This window comes from Episyrphus balteatus, chromosome 3 (genome assembly GCF_945859705.1).
Source record: "Episyrphus balteatus chromosome 3, idEpiBalt1.1, whole genome shotgun sequence".
Lineage (NCBI taxonomy): Eukaryota > Metazoa > Arthropoda > Insecta > Diptera > Syrphidae > Episyrphus > Episyrphus balteatus.
This window is the reverse complement of record NC_079136.1, coordinates 48,956,989-48,972,530: the sequence shown is the minus strand read 5'-3', so window position 1 is coordinate 48,972,530 and position 15,542 is coordinate 48,956,989. Positions and strand designations below refer to the sequence as shown.

General features: G+C 31.8%; 1 protein-coding gene and 2 long non-coding RNA genes across 4 annotated transcripts; 2 read left to right on the top strand and 1 right to left on the bottom strand.

The window, feature by feature from the left end:
* Nucleotides 1-3,435: 3,435 nt before the first annotated feature.
* Nucleotides 3,436-4,072, bottom strand: LOC129916997 (uncharacterized). Its single transcript, XR_008772576.1, has 2 exons — nt 3,654-4,072; nt 3,436-3,588 (listed from the first exon to the last, which is right to left on the bottom strand). It is a non-coding gene; the product is annotated as an uncharacterized LOC129916997 (long non-coding RNA).
* LOC129916998 (uncharacterized) lies at nt 3,635-4,085 on the top strand. Its single transcript, XR_008772577.1, has 3 exons — nt 3,635-3,708; nt 3,790-3,879; nt 3,978-4,085. It is a non-coding gene; the product is annotated as an uncharacterized LOC129916998 (long non-coding RNA).
* Nucleotides 4,086-7,891: 3,806 nt separating this feature from the next.
* LOC129916996 (FAST kinase domain-containing protein 4) lies at nt 7,892-14,480 on the top strand. 2 transcript variants are annotated; one of them, XM_055997296.1, is made up of 7 exons: nt 7,892-7,980; nt 8,184-8,339; nt 8,403-9,170; nt 13,322-13,571; nt 13,645-13,919; nt 13,972-14,041; nt 14,105-14,480. In XM_055997296.1, the coding sequence occupies exons 2-7, from the start codon at nt 8,186-8,188 to the stop codon at nt 14,316-14,318; spliced, it is 1,731 nt and encodes a 576-aa protein (XP_055853271.1). In that variant the 5' UTR covers nt 7,892-7,980; nt 8,184-8,185; the 3' UTR covers nt 14,319-14,480. The 2 variants fall into 2 exon arrangements, with proteins under 2 accessions (XP_055853271.1, XP_055853270.1); XM_055997295.1 differs by having other exon boundaries at nt 7,924-7,942.
* Nucleotides 14,481-15,542: the final 1,062 nt, after the last annotated feature.

The following is a 15,542-nucleotide window of genomic DNA, read 5'->3' as shown; positions in this document are numbered from 1 at the left end:
CTTAAAGCCTTTTGAAGCTTTATGTTATATTAAAATTTTTCATTCATTAAGAAAAGCAAAATACATATAACAAATTGAAAAACAAGCAAACAATAAACCTTAAAAAATACTTACGTCTGGGGTCAATTGTACGGCAACCTCTGTGAATTTGGGAGGGAAATTTGCCAAATCCCTGTGGGAATCTAATCGTGACTTAAATGGAGGTGATACTCTTGCTTATTACGCTCTAGCTATTTAGTGACGATAAAAGAGAAAAATGAACAAAAGATTTAAAAAGTAATAATAATACCAATAAAATGAGGCTATAGAGAGGAAGGGGAGAAGAAAGGGGATAATTTCCTAAACTCTACTTAATTGTTACTAAAATACTCCTTTCACAGTTTTAACACGACTTCAAGGTTTAGATTATTTGGAAACTCGATTTAACAAGAAAAACTGATGCTCATCACAATACTAAAATATTAAATTTATAGGGGTATTCACGATCCGATGCAACTGGTCTAGTATCATTGCAAAAGTGCAAAAGTGTAAAATCTTACAACACTACAACAACAAAATATATGGATTGAAATTTTACAATGGTCTTGCACTTTTGCTATACCTACCCTAACCCTATTCCAAAATAAAAATACAATAGAGTAAAATTATTTTTGACAGATGGCATCTGGCGTCGCCCATGATAAACAGTTTATCTTTTTTATTCTGTTTATAATGTTTGTCCCGTAATTTAGTTTCTTTTGATGTAAAATAATTAGTGAAAATTAATTAACCCGAACAAAACAAAGAATTAAATTATAAAAAATGGAAAAAAAGAAGAAGCAACGGCGGAGGAAAAAAAACATCATTCATGCTTCAATATTTACTATAGATAAGAAGAGGGGCGTTCACGATCTATTGTAAAAAAATAAAATTTTACATTTTTACTAGGCCTGTTGCACCAGATCGTGAATACCCCTTATAATTTTTGGGACATGTGATAAATTGAACTAAACTCATGAACGAAGTACAAAATATGTATAATTAAAAATACATTATATTGGTACAATTTCTGTAAGATGTTTATTTTGGTTCAATAATTATATAATTAACTGCTCTTAACTCAACAAAAGATTTTCTGTTTAACGATTTTGAAAATTTTCAAAAAAAAGTGCATCAAATGCATTCTTACCATTTCTGATGCAACGCCATTGTACTTTTGCTCTTTTGGACATCTAATGCAGTTTTACCATTTCTGATGCAACACTATTGCATTTTTGCTCCTAACTCAACGATAGAATTACCGTTGGTCTGTTCTGATCATTTTTGAAAAAAGTGCATCTAATGCATTTTTACCATTTCTGATGCAACGTCATTGCATTTCTGCTTTTAACTCAAAGAAGGAGTTACCGTTTTGAACATTTTTGAAAAAAAGTGCATCAAACCCTACTAACAATTGTGCCCTTGATTATGAAAGTGGACTAAGTCACTTTTTGCATTGTTTAAAGAAAAACTTACATAATAATTTTCTTATAACGATTTAATTTAATTTTTTTATGAAATCACTAGAGGAGCAATAAAGATGTTTATTTACTGTAATTTCGCTTTCAAATAAACTTTACCCCTTAAATAATAATTATTTTTAGTCTAGATTTGATGCCATTTTTAGGAGTGACTTAGTCCACTTTCATAATTAAGGGCACCATTTTGCTTCTATAATGCTTTACAGAAGCAACAATTGCATCTGTAAAGCTTTATAGAACTAAAATTGTCTGTCGTGAATGCATTTTTACACCATTTCTGATGCAACGTCATTGCATTTTTGCTCCTAACTCAACGAAAGAATTACCGTTGAGCTATTTTGAACATTTTTGAAAAAAAAGTGCATCTAATGCATTTTTACCATTAACTCAACGAAAGAATTACCGTTGAGCTGTTTTGAAAATTTTTGAAAAAAAAGTGCATCTAATGCATTTTTACCATTTCTGATGCAATGCCATTGCATTTTTGTTCCTAACTCAAGGAAAGAATTACCATTGAGCTGTTTTGAACATTTTTGAAAGAAAGTGCATCTAATGCATTTTTACCATTTCTGATGCAATGCCATTGCATTTTTGCTCCTAACTCAACGAAAGAATTACCGTTGAGCTGTTTTGAACATTTTTGAAAAAAAGTGCATCTAATGCATTTTTACCATTTTTGATGCAATGGCATTGGATTTTTGCTCCTAACTCAACGAAAGAATTACCGTTGAGCTGTTTTGAACATTTTTGAAAAAAAGAGCATCTAATGCATTTTTACCATTTCTGATGCAATGCCATTGCATTTTTGCTTCTAACTCAACGAAAGAATTACCGTTGAGCTGTTTTGAACATTTTTGAAAAAAAGTGCATCTAATGCATTTTTACCATTTCTGATGCAATGCCATTGCATTTTTGCTCCTAACTCAACGAAAGAATTACCGTTGAGCTGTTTTGAACATTTTTGAAAAAAGTGCATCTAATGCATTTTTACCATTTTTGATGCAATGCCATTGCATTTTTGCTCCTAACTCAACGAAAGAATTGCCGTTGAGCTGTTTTGAACATTTTTGAAAAAAAGTGCATCTAATGCATTTTTACCATTTTTGATGCAATGCCATTGCATTTTTGCTCCTAACTCAACGAAAGAATTACCGTTGAGCTGTTTTGAACATTTTTGAAAAAAAGTGCATCTAATGCATTTTTACCATTTTTGATGCAATGCCATTGGATTTTTGCTCCTAACTCAACGAAAGAATTACCGTTGAGCTGTTTTGAACATTTTTGAAAAAAAGAGCATCTAATGCATTTTTACCATTTCTGATGCAATGCCATTGCATTTTTGTTCCTAACTCAACGAAAGAATTGCCGTTGAGCTGTTTTGAACATTTTTGAAAAAAAGAGCATCTAATGCATTTTTACCATTTCTGATGCAATGCCATTGCATTTTTGTTCCTAACTCAACGAAAGAATTACCGTTTAGCTGTTTTGAACATTTTTGAAAAAAGTGCATCTAATGCATTTTTACCACTTTGATGCCCATTGCACTTTAGCTTTTAACTCAACTTAAGTCTCAATAAATGGGAAAAGTGCAGTTGATGTCTCTTAACAATTTGCCAATATTTCTTTTACAGTTAACTCTTAAGGCAGTCCAACAATTCTTTAATCATCCATACGAAATCGATTACCAAAAAAATATATCGGTATTTTGTTTAGTAAAGACCCAAACCTAATTTTGGTAAATCGATTTTTTGTTTTTTTAAATCTTACAATTCACATCCACTTATTGCCAAAAGTTGTACCTAAGCAGCAATTTTGATGAATATTTTCAGTGTCATCGGACGAAAAAGTGAAAATCGATAAATACAGCTAAAAAAAAAAAAATCGATAGTTAAAAATAAATTGAAAAAAAAAGAAATCGAAATAAAAGAATGGAAAATTTAATGGAAAGAGCTTTTATAAGACATGTAAGTTTAATTATTTGTAATGTTAAAACAATGGTTTTTAATTATATTTTATTTTTAATTCAGTTCCGCGGCAGGGAGTGGTCCAATCCAAGGACCTGGTTTGATAGGCCCAATAATTTGGTAAGCTGAATAATATATAAAATAAATTGTTAAAAATTTATGAAATTTATTATATTTAGGAACAAATTACCATGCCGATACCATTGCAGCCCATCGAAATAATCGGGGATGGGCCACATGTCCTGGTAAGCCACTATTTTGATATTTGTTAAATTTTATTTCTTGAAAATCTTGAAATATGTTCTTATTTTTCTTTTTTTTTCAAGCCGAACTTAGGAATAATATATTTCCCGCAGCAAAATGTCATTGTGACCAGGACGAGGGTGGTCAGGATTCGCAGGAGGGTCCATTTTTCGGTAAATATATAAATATTGAATTTTGATATTTAATTTTTTTAATAATATTTTTTATTTATTTGACAATTATTGATTGCTATGTTTTTTTTTAATTTCAGAAATTCAATCTGTTTTTACAGTGGGTAAAAACTAAATTTTGGAAATTTCAGCGGATATTGAAGCGAAAAATGGACAAAAAGTCAATAATAGCTATCGTTTGTTCGATATGCCTATTTATTGGCTTAACTATTTATTAATTTATTTATATATAATATTTTATTAATTAATTTTCTTTTATTTTACAGATTTTTGCGTTAAATAAAACAACACCTTTTCGAGTTTTTAATTCCAGCAAACAAAATGTCTTTTTTTTTAACTTTTTGGAGGATATTTTTCTGTTTTTCTATTTTGTATTGATCTTTTCAGCTTAGGTTAATAACTTTGGAATTTGGAAATAAACATATTTTATGTATGTAAGTAAGTATCTTAGTCAAACTTTAGAAGAGAAAAACTGAATTTTTGAAATTCTTGAGCCTATTAAGTTTAAGTTTAAGGTTTAAAATTTTATTTATAACATAGTATTTCCCAGGACCATGTATTTTTTTTTAGTACAATACATTGTTATTAATTGGCTCACTTAAAATAGAGAATGCAGTTTGTAGTCCATTCGCTTGATTACCCAGTTAGGGCGGATAGCACCGCACGCTCGCCATTTTGATAACAAAACTGATGAAACCTTTGAGTAATAAGTTAATTTGTATGATTAAGTAATGTTAAAAATAAAAAAAAAAATGGTCCTAAACAACTCCCCTGAAAACTAGGAACTCACTTTAACTCACTGGTCCAAACAACTACGCAATATAGTTAGTATTGTGTGGTATCGGCCAATGTCCTGTTGACACCGTAACAATCCTTTCTAGATCTTGCTTAGGTCTAAAGGACAAATCATTTGTTCTGGATGTTAGTCAATCTGTGGCGGCTCATATTTGTTGTCTTTTTTAAATGATTTGAAAAGATATTGTCTTCATGGCTCCTATGGGAATGTTTACTCTTTCCACTAACGATTTTCCACCGATCCGTGCCGAGTCAATTCGTCCGCTTTTTTATTGCCTTCAAACCACAGTGATAAGCTTTTGAATCAAATTTGCGAATATCATGGCCGAAGCAATTACTTTTAGAGCTGCCTGAAAATGATTTATGAAAGATATTCGATTCAATCCATTTTTAAGAAATAAATGAATTAAAAGTAAAAAAAAAAACCGTCAACACTGCTCTTGGAGTCAAGAAGAATGCATAGGACAGTAAAAAGTAAGTGACAAATGAGTGAAAGCTCTCCGATTTTTCGCTAGAGCTGCGTACTGAAAAACGAAAAGCAAAACGAAATTTTTCGTTCAAGATTTCGTTATCGAATTTTTGTATGGAAAATTTCATTTAAAAAATTTTCAAGTCTCCAAAGTCAACAGCGCTCATGTTAACAAAAAAAATACCATCAGGTATTATAGCAAAGTAAAAATTATGAAAAAAAAAAATAAAAAAACTCAAGAAAAAACATCCAAAAATAAGTTTTAAAGCAAAAACAAAACAAATTTAATTTCGTTCAAGATTTCGTTAACGAAATTTTGTATGGCTTTAAGCAATAAAATTCTGAAGCAAATTAAATACAAGCTTTATAAAAAGTAGTAATAGCGTCTGGCCAAAACAGACGTGCAGTTTTTTTCCCTGCTCCGAAACAAAATAATGGTCAAAACAGACGTGCAGTTTTTCCCTGCGGCAAAATAAAATAACACGGGCTCTTATGGGAGAAAAATCTGCATGCAGCGCAGAGCTGCATCATATGTCTCTTTTTCTAAATTCCATGCCAAGTTTCAACAAAAATACAAAATACTTCCTATTTGGCATTACTGTTTGGTGTGGAAAAAGTGGTCTATCACTTAGGTAAATGCCAGACAATTACTTTTTCTAGGAAACGAATACCGAGTGTTTTTGATTATTGCATTTTGCAACAGCAACTTTGTCGGGTTGACCGTTTCAGGGACTTGGGTGTTCACTTTAGCTCAAATTTAGAATTCACTGAACACATCAACTACATAATAAATAAAGCGAACTCTATGCTCGGTTTTATAAAACGTTGGGCAAAGGAATTTAACGACCCCTATGTTACACTTTCTTTATATAATTGTTACGTACGACCCCATCTCGAATATGCTTCCCAATTATGGACTCCATTTTATGAAATTCATAAAAGTCGTATTGAATCAATTCAACATAATTTCATACGATTCGCACTAAAGGGACTTCCTTGGTCTGATCCCTATAACCTGCCTCCATATATGAACAAAGGATCCAACTTCTTCAGATTCAAACTCTATATGAAAGGCGAGTTAATAATGATCTAATATTTCTCCATCAACTTCTTAATGGACACATTGACGCTCCAATCTTGTTAGCCTGTATCGGGATTAATTATCGCGGAGGGTCTCACCACCTTCGAAGATTTGAACTTTTACACGTTGACTTTCATAGAACAAACTATGGCATACATGAACCTCTTAATCGTATGTGTAAACTTTTCAACTTAAATACGTCTTATATCGACTTAACCATAAGTAAGGTGGGATTGAAAACAAGTTTTCGGACCAGTGCTCCACTTTCGTAATTCTTTTTTGATGTCTGTAGTAATTTTTAATGTAATATTTGTTTATTGTTAGTTTGTATCGTAGTATATATTTTTTGTGCATGTGTTGTTTACTAACCACTAACACATGCACTTATGATGAGCCTCTGATTGTAGATCGTAGCTTGCTCTAAGCTACTACATCAGAAATTTCTGAAGTGTAAAAAAAAAAAAAAAAAAAATTACTGATATTGGCAGTTGACACAATCTATCGTTCAAAAATTCAAATGACGCTCGTTTTGATTTTCTTAAAATGGAAGAACTAATAGAATTCATAAAAAAAAACTTAACCATCTTGTTTTGTTTTATAAATTTAATTATTTCTTCCATTTTAACCGCTTATTCATTCATTTTTATCGTTTTCTTACAAAAAAAAATTATAAAAGAAATCAAGGTTATCAATTTTTTTTTGACAGAAATCGGCATAAATAATTTAAAAAGTGATGCACATGTATTTTGGGTGCAGCGATGCGTGCAGATGTGCCGCACATCTGTTTTATGTCGAATTCCTTTCAATTAAAAAATCGAATTTTCGGCGATCTCGAAGCGAATTTTTTCTGAAAATCATGTTCCATAGAAAAAAAATTCGCCTCAAACGAAGCAGAATTCGAATTTTTTTTAATCCCTCTTTTTTGAGAGATTTACACGGATTTGCACACACACTTGTAACATTTGACATTTCTCAAACGTCAAGCTGAAAGTTTTCTTCGTGTTATTTGTTGATTTGAGAACACCAACTTCAAATAAAGAGTAAATTTTAATTCAATATCGTATTTTTATTGCGGAAAAATATGAAATAAATAAAAAAAAACAATGTGCGATCAAAATATATTTTTTCCTGGCATATTTCTTGTGAAAAAGTAAAATTACTGTGACTTTTCTTCTCGTAATTGTCGTCAGAAAATTTTTTCTCTGTAAAACCACAGCATACGACCAAAATAATAACCTTCTACTTCATCTTCACTCAGATCTTAATAATAACTGCAATTTCCCTTTGATTCTGATTAAAATAAATCTATATTACCGAAGAAAATAAACAAAATTATTGATCAAAGGAATCTCTGGTTTTATTTTGCAGAAATTGTTTTGGTTTCAGCTTGACGTTCGTGTAAAAATTGTTGTCAAATGACACACATACAATCGCAAAAAGAATTCGGTCTGTTTTCATGTTCCTTTTTAACACCAAAAATTCGATTTTTTTGAGGCGATTCAAAAAATTGAAAGGAATTCGACATTAGCCATAATTATATTTTCGAACATAAAATTCAATAATACATTTTTTTTTCCAAACCCCGGAACACATTTCCCAATTTTTTCGAAATAAACATGCGCCACTTTGACATATCTCCTGTCATACTTGTCAAATATGTGTAGTCTAGTTTTTCTTCACAAATTTTTGACATCTTTCCCGTGAGCTCATATTGGATATATTTTTTTTTTAAATTAAAGTAAATTATTTCACAATAATTTCATTTGATTCTATTAAATAAATACAAAAAATGAAACATATAACATAAATCTACAAAATAAATAACATCTTTCTTTTATATCAAATTGTATTTTTAAATAAATAAGAATAATTTCTCTGACAAAAGGTTATGTAAACTTGCGGCATTACACACATTTGATTTGTATCTTTTTTTTTTAATAGAAATGTTGGGGCTCCAAAGAATTGCTAGTGGATTCACCACCCATTGGCTAAGACGTACCTATAGTTCATCTATTAAAACGGCTACAATTGGCTCCACAACAACGACAGTTTCAGAGCAGTCAGTTAGCGCAGAATCAAATGATAAGACTCCAAAAAGTAAGTTAAAAAATGGGCTCCATTTGATTGAGATTTTCTCAAGGATTTGTTATTATTTGATAGGTCGAATTGTTGCGGCAGCTTTTCAGTCATTAAAAGAAGATGACACTAATCAATCTGGTGAAGCTGCTGCTTCCTCTGGAGCAGCTTCCAGCTCCTCTCCAAAATCAAATAATATCGATGAACGAATATTGAATGCAAAAACTGTAAATGGTTTGTTATCTGTATCAGAAAATACGTCGACAATTTCCAGAAAACATGCTTTGAAAATTGTCTCAATTTTGGCTGAATGGAGTTCGGCAAATCGTGTACGATTGTCAGAATTTGAAAATGATTCCAGGTTTATCAAAGTTTGTAAAATATTGGGGAAAACTTTTCCACGAAATGGAAATGGTTTTGGTGCAGCAAATGCTGCAGTTAATAATAACAAAAATAACAACAATAACAACGGAAACAAACGTATATCCGGTTTCCGGACAGATGATTTGAATACAGTTTTAGGTGTGGCTGGAGATGATGAAGCGGCAAAGTTAATTGCTAGTATAAGTGTGCCACAAATGGTTAAAGTGATGAGTACTTTGGCACAGCGAAAGCGACGAAGCACACCTTTATTAAGATCTCTTGCTTATAATATAAGTAGCAGTACGGAGCAATTGGATATTAAGCAGAGTGCTGATGTTTTATTCGCTATGGCTAGCTTGAATTTTCAGGATTCTGTGTTGGCGGCAAAGATTTGTTCGGATATTCAAGTTGCACTTCCGAAGACAGATAAATCAGCTGTTGTTGGTTCGATACTGACTAGTTTGGGAATTTTGAAATACAGAGATTTGGGTGAGTTTTCTTTTCTATTTTTGAAATATTTTATAAGCCTTAGAGTTACAGAAGTCTTTGCCTTTAGAACCCTCTAAGGTAGTTTTAATTTAGACTTTCCTCAATCAAGGGGTTCCACTTATTTTTACAGAACTGAACGAAACCACAACAGCCCTATTCTCTAGAAAAAATCCATTAAGAAACTTACTGACTGTAGGCAGCGGTCACAATAGGGATACCCATTTAGGCGTTGCAATTTGTGATAGGCTCAACAAAGTCCACTATATTTCCGTTGGACTTCTGCTGTTGTACAATACATACTTCTCAACTTAACTTATCGAATATTTTCGTAAACAAACTCGGAGCTATTTCTCAATGAACTAATAACTTCATTGGTCATACTTCTATTCAGAATTCTTTCGGATCAATCCCTAGTCACTCCGAATAAACCACTCTTTACTTGGTATTTGGAAATAATTTTACGGTCACTTTCCGATTTAAAACAAAATGGGATGACGCCGAATCCTTGAAGTATAAATCTATTAATTTATATACAAATCGCTCAAACATGGAAGATGGGTTTAGTGGCGGCATTTACTCTTACAACGATTAAATCTTAGTATCTCCTACCGTCTTCCCAACCACTGTAGCGTGCTTTAAATAGCTGGCGGTCATAGAAATTTGATCTTGGCTTATAGAAAACTTGATATTCAATTCAGACATATTCTATGATAACTAAGCCACCCTCAAGTCATTGGGGTCCGTATCCGCTTGCGGTTGTCGATCTTCTTATTTTCAATTTTCCTTTTTGTTTGTATCGGGACATAAACATCCTAGAAACTGTGAAGCTGACGTACTCGCCAGAAAAGGAAAAAACACATACCAATTATTCAGTATTTTTGACCTTGGAGTTTTTGCAGGAATTTGTTTGAAACTTTACTCTTTTGGAATGCCACTTGGAGATTTATTTGTTCCACATTGGTATTCTATCAGGGCCTTGAATGTTAAAAATGAGTCGAAAAGTTAAGATTTTTAATTCAGTGCTTTCCCTCAATGCATACGTCACACTTTTCATCCATCTTTTACATGAAACAATACACCGTAAACTACTGTTTTCAATAATCAATTTTATTAAATTTTCTTCACACATATGTCCAATTCGACAGCGATGCTATCAATTATTTATTATTGTCATTGAAAATTCAACAACTTAGAGAAATCTGGGGATAAATTACGGCATAAATTTGGATCATTTACCGTGGCGATTGGTTTTTTTCTTACAATCCACAAGAGTCAAGCTAACAGCATCTCATACTTTCCCCCGGAAATTTTGCATTGTTGGCAACAACAATTTCCGTGCGCTCCTATGGTCTTATATTCTTCAATAACGACTAGAACTTCCTTGTTTGTAAAAAGTGAATTTGTTTTTTTTTTTAAGTGAATTTAGATACAATTCATTCTATAAACTTAATAACATACTCGTGAGGTGATAACTTGAGCGATATATTTTTTCTACCAAATGTCATTAATTTCAATCTTCTAATCAATTTTTTTCTTGGAAAGAGAGCTTAGTCCTCTCAAAAATTACAGCAGTTTTTTGCACAAAAGTGGCTTCACGTAAAAAAGTTGCTCAACTTAAAAAAAGGTTATATTAATAAAATATGTTACTCATTCGCCACGGTGACCTTTTTTAAAATGTGGAAAATCTGTTAAAAATTTTCTAATCTTGAGGAAATAATAATACCAGTTGGCTTTTTTTCATTATTTGCTTACTTGTGGATCATCATTCGCAACTGTACAGTTATTTTTTTCAAAAACTCCTTTTCCACAATGTACATAACACAATGTTTTCAAACTTATATTAATTTGTTCCCCTGTACAATGTCGACCGATGCTTTAGTTAAAATTATCATTAAAAATGTTTTTTTTTTTTTAAATTTATACGATAGGCATTTTTAAGTCCTTAGAAATGCGGAATAACTCAATAATTACCAAAACCAAGATGCATCACACCATAAATAATGAAGCGAAACTTATAAAGGTATGGCCACACCGGAAAGATATGCGGTAGCGGTACGGATAATTGTATGGAAAAAGTTTAACATTCGATCGTAAACATTTCGGTTTGGAATTTTTTGTCATACAATTAGCCGTACCATATACCTTTCCGGTGTTGTCAAGCCTTAAGACAATGATGCCGTAAAGCATCTTCCTTTTTCAATTGCTATACGTTCGAAGTCTATCATGTAAAAAGTGACTGAGCTGTGACCCTTTGAAATTATCAATTCATATTAAAAGTAAAGAAAAATATTCACGTTAAAAGAAAATTATTTGATAATAGAATTACCTATTTTAATTTTTTTCAACGAAAAAAGTTTTTAATAAATGTTACGTTAACTTACAATCTTTAAAAAAACGTCGCGAAGTTGCCGATGTTATTTTCATACACCAAATTTTATGTAATGTAATTGAAAACTCCACCCTCCTTGAGCAAATTAGTTTTAACGTAAGTTCCTATTCTCTCAGAACGACCCCGCAATTTCATCAAGCTCTTCATAGAACTGATTATGGCAAAAATGAACCGATTACGAGAATGTTAAGGAATGTTAATAAAAATTGTAATATTTTTGATTGTAATAACAGCAAGATCACACAAAAAAACCTACTATATGGTATCTCATAGCCCTCTTGGACCTAAAGATTAGTAAATAGTGAAATAGTAAAAGAGAAACTGAAACTGGACTTTTTATTTTTTTTACTGATCTAACAAGTGCTTAAGCATGCTTTTTTATTTTATTTATTGTTTTTTTTTCTACACTTTTTTAATTTTTTTACTTATTTTTAAATTTTTTTTAATACCTTATTTTAATTTTTTTTCTATATGGTTGTATGTTTCCCCATGCTCCCATATAGTTACATATTTATTTTTACATTTTGTATCTGCTTGTAATAAGCAGCCCCGCTCTTATCTCGTGTTTATTTTTTTCTTCAAAAAACTCTAATTTAAGTGCCGATATGACTAGCCACCGCAAGTGCCATCATACTCGGTGTAAATGGACCCCAGCGCGTGCGGTATCTGGGGGGGAAAGAGGCGTGGGATAATTTAATACGTATACGCCACAGTATTTTTTTTACTTGCTCTATAGGGCAAGTATTGGTTTCGTACAGAAAAAAAATTGAGGTTTTAATCAAAACCAACATTACGATGATGGAGAATATCAAAAAAGTGGTTTTCGTCATGCCGTCCGTCGGTCTGTGCGTGTGTGCGTCCATCTGTACATCGAGCTAGGGCCTAAACGGATGGATGGATTTGCTTGAAACTTGGTACAGATGCTTTTTACGCTATTCCCTAGACCCGTTTTTTATTTTTTTAATATCGCCTTTTTAACGCATATCTCCCATATAACGTTTTCGAGGTATTGCAACTTTCTCGAAAACGGCTCTAACGATTTTGATCAAATTTGGTATACGTAATAGACTTATTGATTCTAACAAAACTGCGTTTTTAGTTTTTCTCAAAAAATGCGGAGAACGGAAATATGGCGTTGCCGTTTTTCAAAAATTGACATATATTTTAAGTTCATAAATTTCATCACAGCATAAGTCAATTTTATTAAAAATTTATGGCGTTTTCGATTGGCAGTCCGGAAGCGTCCGGAATCATTCTGAAAAAATTTTATTCACACAAAACTGTCAGTTTTGTACGAATAAAACGCTTTCAGAATGATTCCGGACGCTTCCGGACTGCCAATCGAAAACGCCATTACAGACATAATTTTGAAGTATAAAATATAAAAAAAAAAAATATTCTTAAAAACATTTTTGAAAAAAAAAAAAATTGAATTTTATTTTTAAACTTTCGATTTTGTTTTTTGATTTTTTTTTCTCGACACTAAACAAAATCTTTAATTTCCAATAGATATTTAAGATAAATATACTGTGAACTACAAGAGCAAGTACGTGCGACCCAGTCGTGCATTTTATTTTTCTAAACGCCTTAATTTTTTTTTTTTTAAAGCCTAATTAAACTAACGATCGACCAAACATTCTGTACGAGACAAGCTTGACTAAGAAATCATTTAAACAAAAAATAACTGATTACAAGTCTTGATCTTTATATTTTGTTTGTGTGAAGTGTGAAGAATTAACAAAAATGTTCTTGATCATTACAGATGTCTTAGAAGTCCTCACGCAATGGGTACTGAAAAATTGTGAAATATGCCGGCCACAGGACTTAAGTGCGTACTTTATTACATCAGCAATTCTTAACTTTCAAAGTAGTGCAGCCGATGAAGTACGTTCAAAACTTCTCAAAAGCCTAGTCAAAGAAGATTTCACCAAAAAATTTGATTGGCTTAATCATGTTTGGGCGTTGGGATTACTTAACTATGCCGATTCAACTCATCTTGATTCGGTTTTAAGGTAAAAATCAAATAAGCCATACAAATAAAAGAACCCTTCCCCAAATCAATATATTTATTTAACTAACTTGTAGTGAACAGTTCATCGAACAGTTATCATCTGAAATGTCCGGTCTAACGCCAAATGCTAAAATGAAGCTTCTCAACTTGAATAGCATTGCCAAGATCCTCACAGATAACAAACAAGTCGCTGGCTTGAAAGAAGTCAGTTCTGTATTTGATTTAAATATCGCTCATTCAAAAACCAAACAAATTCAACTGAATGCAATGTTGGATGCGTTAAAGAGTCTTATCCCATCGAGTAATCATGTGCAACCTCTGGTGAATACGAAAATGGGTTTCCTTATAGGTAAGATGGAATTTTTAACTTCAATTCGGATAATAAATATACTCTATCTTAGATGCTCTGTGTGCATTCGATGCTAAAAGGAATCCACTGCCTTTGGATAAAGAAAATCCAAATGCCATTAAGTACGTATCCCTTAATTAAGATTCTTTATCAAAATTTTAAACCTTTTTGTTTTTTTTTTTCAGAGTTGCTATAATGTCGGTTGATTTTCATGACATCTGCCATGGACCACATCGATCAGTGAGTGGCATTACAAAGCTGAGCTTTGATTTGCTAGAAAAAAGTGGTCACAAGGTGCTACCTGTACCATACAATGAATTTAGTATAAGTGACAAACTCCTGAAGCGAGTGCAGTATTTGGAAGGCAAATTTAAATCAATTATAAGAGTAACAAATTGAAACAATTGAGAGTGTTGTTGGTGAGAGAACAAACAAAAGGTCAGTGGACCTGGAGGCGACATACACAAAAAACAAAACTAACAACTTATTGTAATTATTTTTAATGTAATGTTAAATTTTGAAAACATAAACCAAAACAGAATCAAAAAAGTTCCTTTTTTCTTTGTTGATTATTTAGGTGAAATTCGCTAATTTTTCTTATCTTGATTTTAGTCGCTGTCTTTATGGTGCCGTATGTGTTCGTTGTAAAAAAGTCCAATATGGAAAACTGTTATCTAAAGATTCGCACGAGCCTATGCTGAACAAATATTTAAAGACCCTACGAGAAATCCTAGAAATGAGTTACAGAAATGCTTTTTATCTCAAGCAAAATGCACAAAAAGGTGCCATGCTGCGGAACGAATGCAAGTAAAGGTTTTGATTGTAGTTCCAATTGTGATTATTTTGCAATAAGGGATACGTACCCAAAAGTTGGTTGAACAACAGAGATTGGCGAATTATTTACCAATGAAGGAAGCAATGCAAAAAAAAAAAATTAATTTGCACATTCATGGTTATGGCTTGAGGGGGACGATATAATTTTTTGAACGGAAAAGTATTTTAAAAATTTTAGATACTTAATACAATTCTCTACAAAAATTTATTCGATGGTTTTCTTCCTCCTACTGATTGTTTAGGAGATATCGTTATTTGCATTTATATATCCTTCTGTCAATGGTGGATATGTAATATGCATATAACTAGTAAATACTTATAAAATGGAAAGGTCAAACATAATTTCGATTTTTTTAAAGTGATTTTTGAGAGAATGTAAATAAGTGAAAAATGCTCCTACTGAAAATATTCAAATAACAAATAAAATATTTGTAAATTTTTGGTAAATATTTCTAAGAAGAACGTGATTATGGTGGTTTTAAAGATGATCTTTATAAATTATCTGATAATAAGACTATTTGAGCTTTCAACACTATTTTGCAAGAGAAATAACAAGTTACGGTATAAACTATTTTTGGTAATATGTAATAGTAATAAAATGGAAATAAACTTTTTCTTAAAAAGCATTACCAGGTACTCTGTATGCATCCCTCATTGAACGAAAAAAAAAAAACGAGTAAAACAGGAGTTTAAATTTATATGCTTATGAAACAACAACCACGGTATTAAATGTTAAAAGAAAAATTATTGGGGGGTGGGGAGTCTTTTGGGCTCTTCTCAGGCGGGAGA

Coding starts and splice junctions, on each gene's coding strand:
- LOC129916996 (XM_055997296.1), top strand. CDS start 8,186: ATGTTGGGGCTCCAAAGAATTGCTAGTGGATTCACCACCCATTGGCTA. Junction 9,171..13,321: donor TTTGAAATACAGAGATTTGG/GTGAGTTTTCTT, acceptor TGATCATTACAG/ATGTCTTAGAAGTCCTCACG. Junction 13,572..13,644: donor CATCTTGATTCGGTTTTAAG/GTAAAAATCAAA, acceptor ACTAACTTGTAG/TGAACAGTTCATCGAACAGT.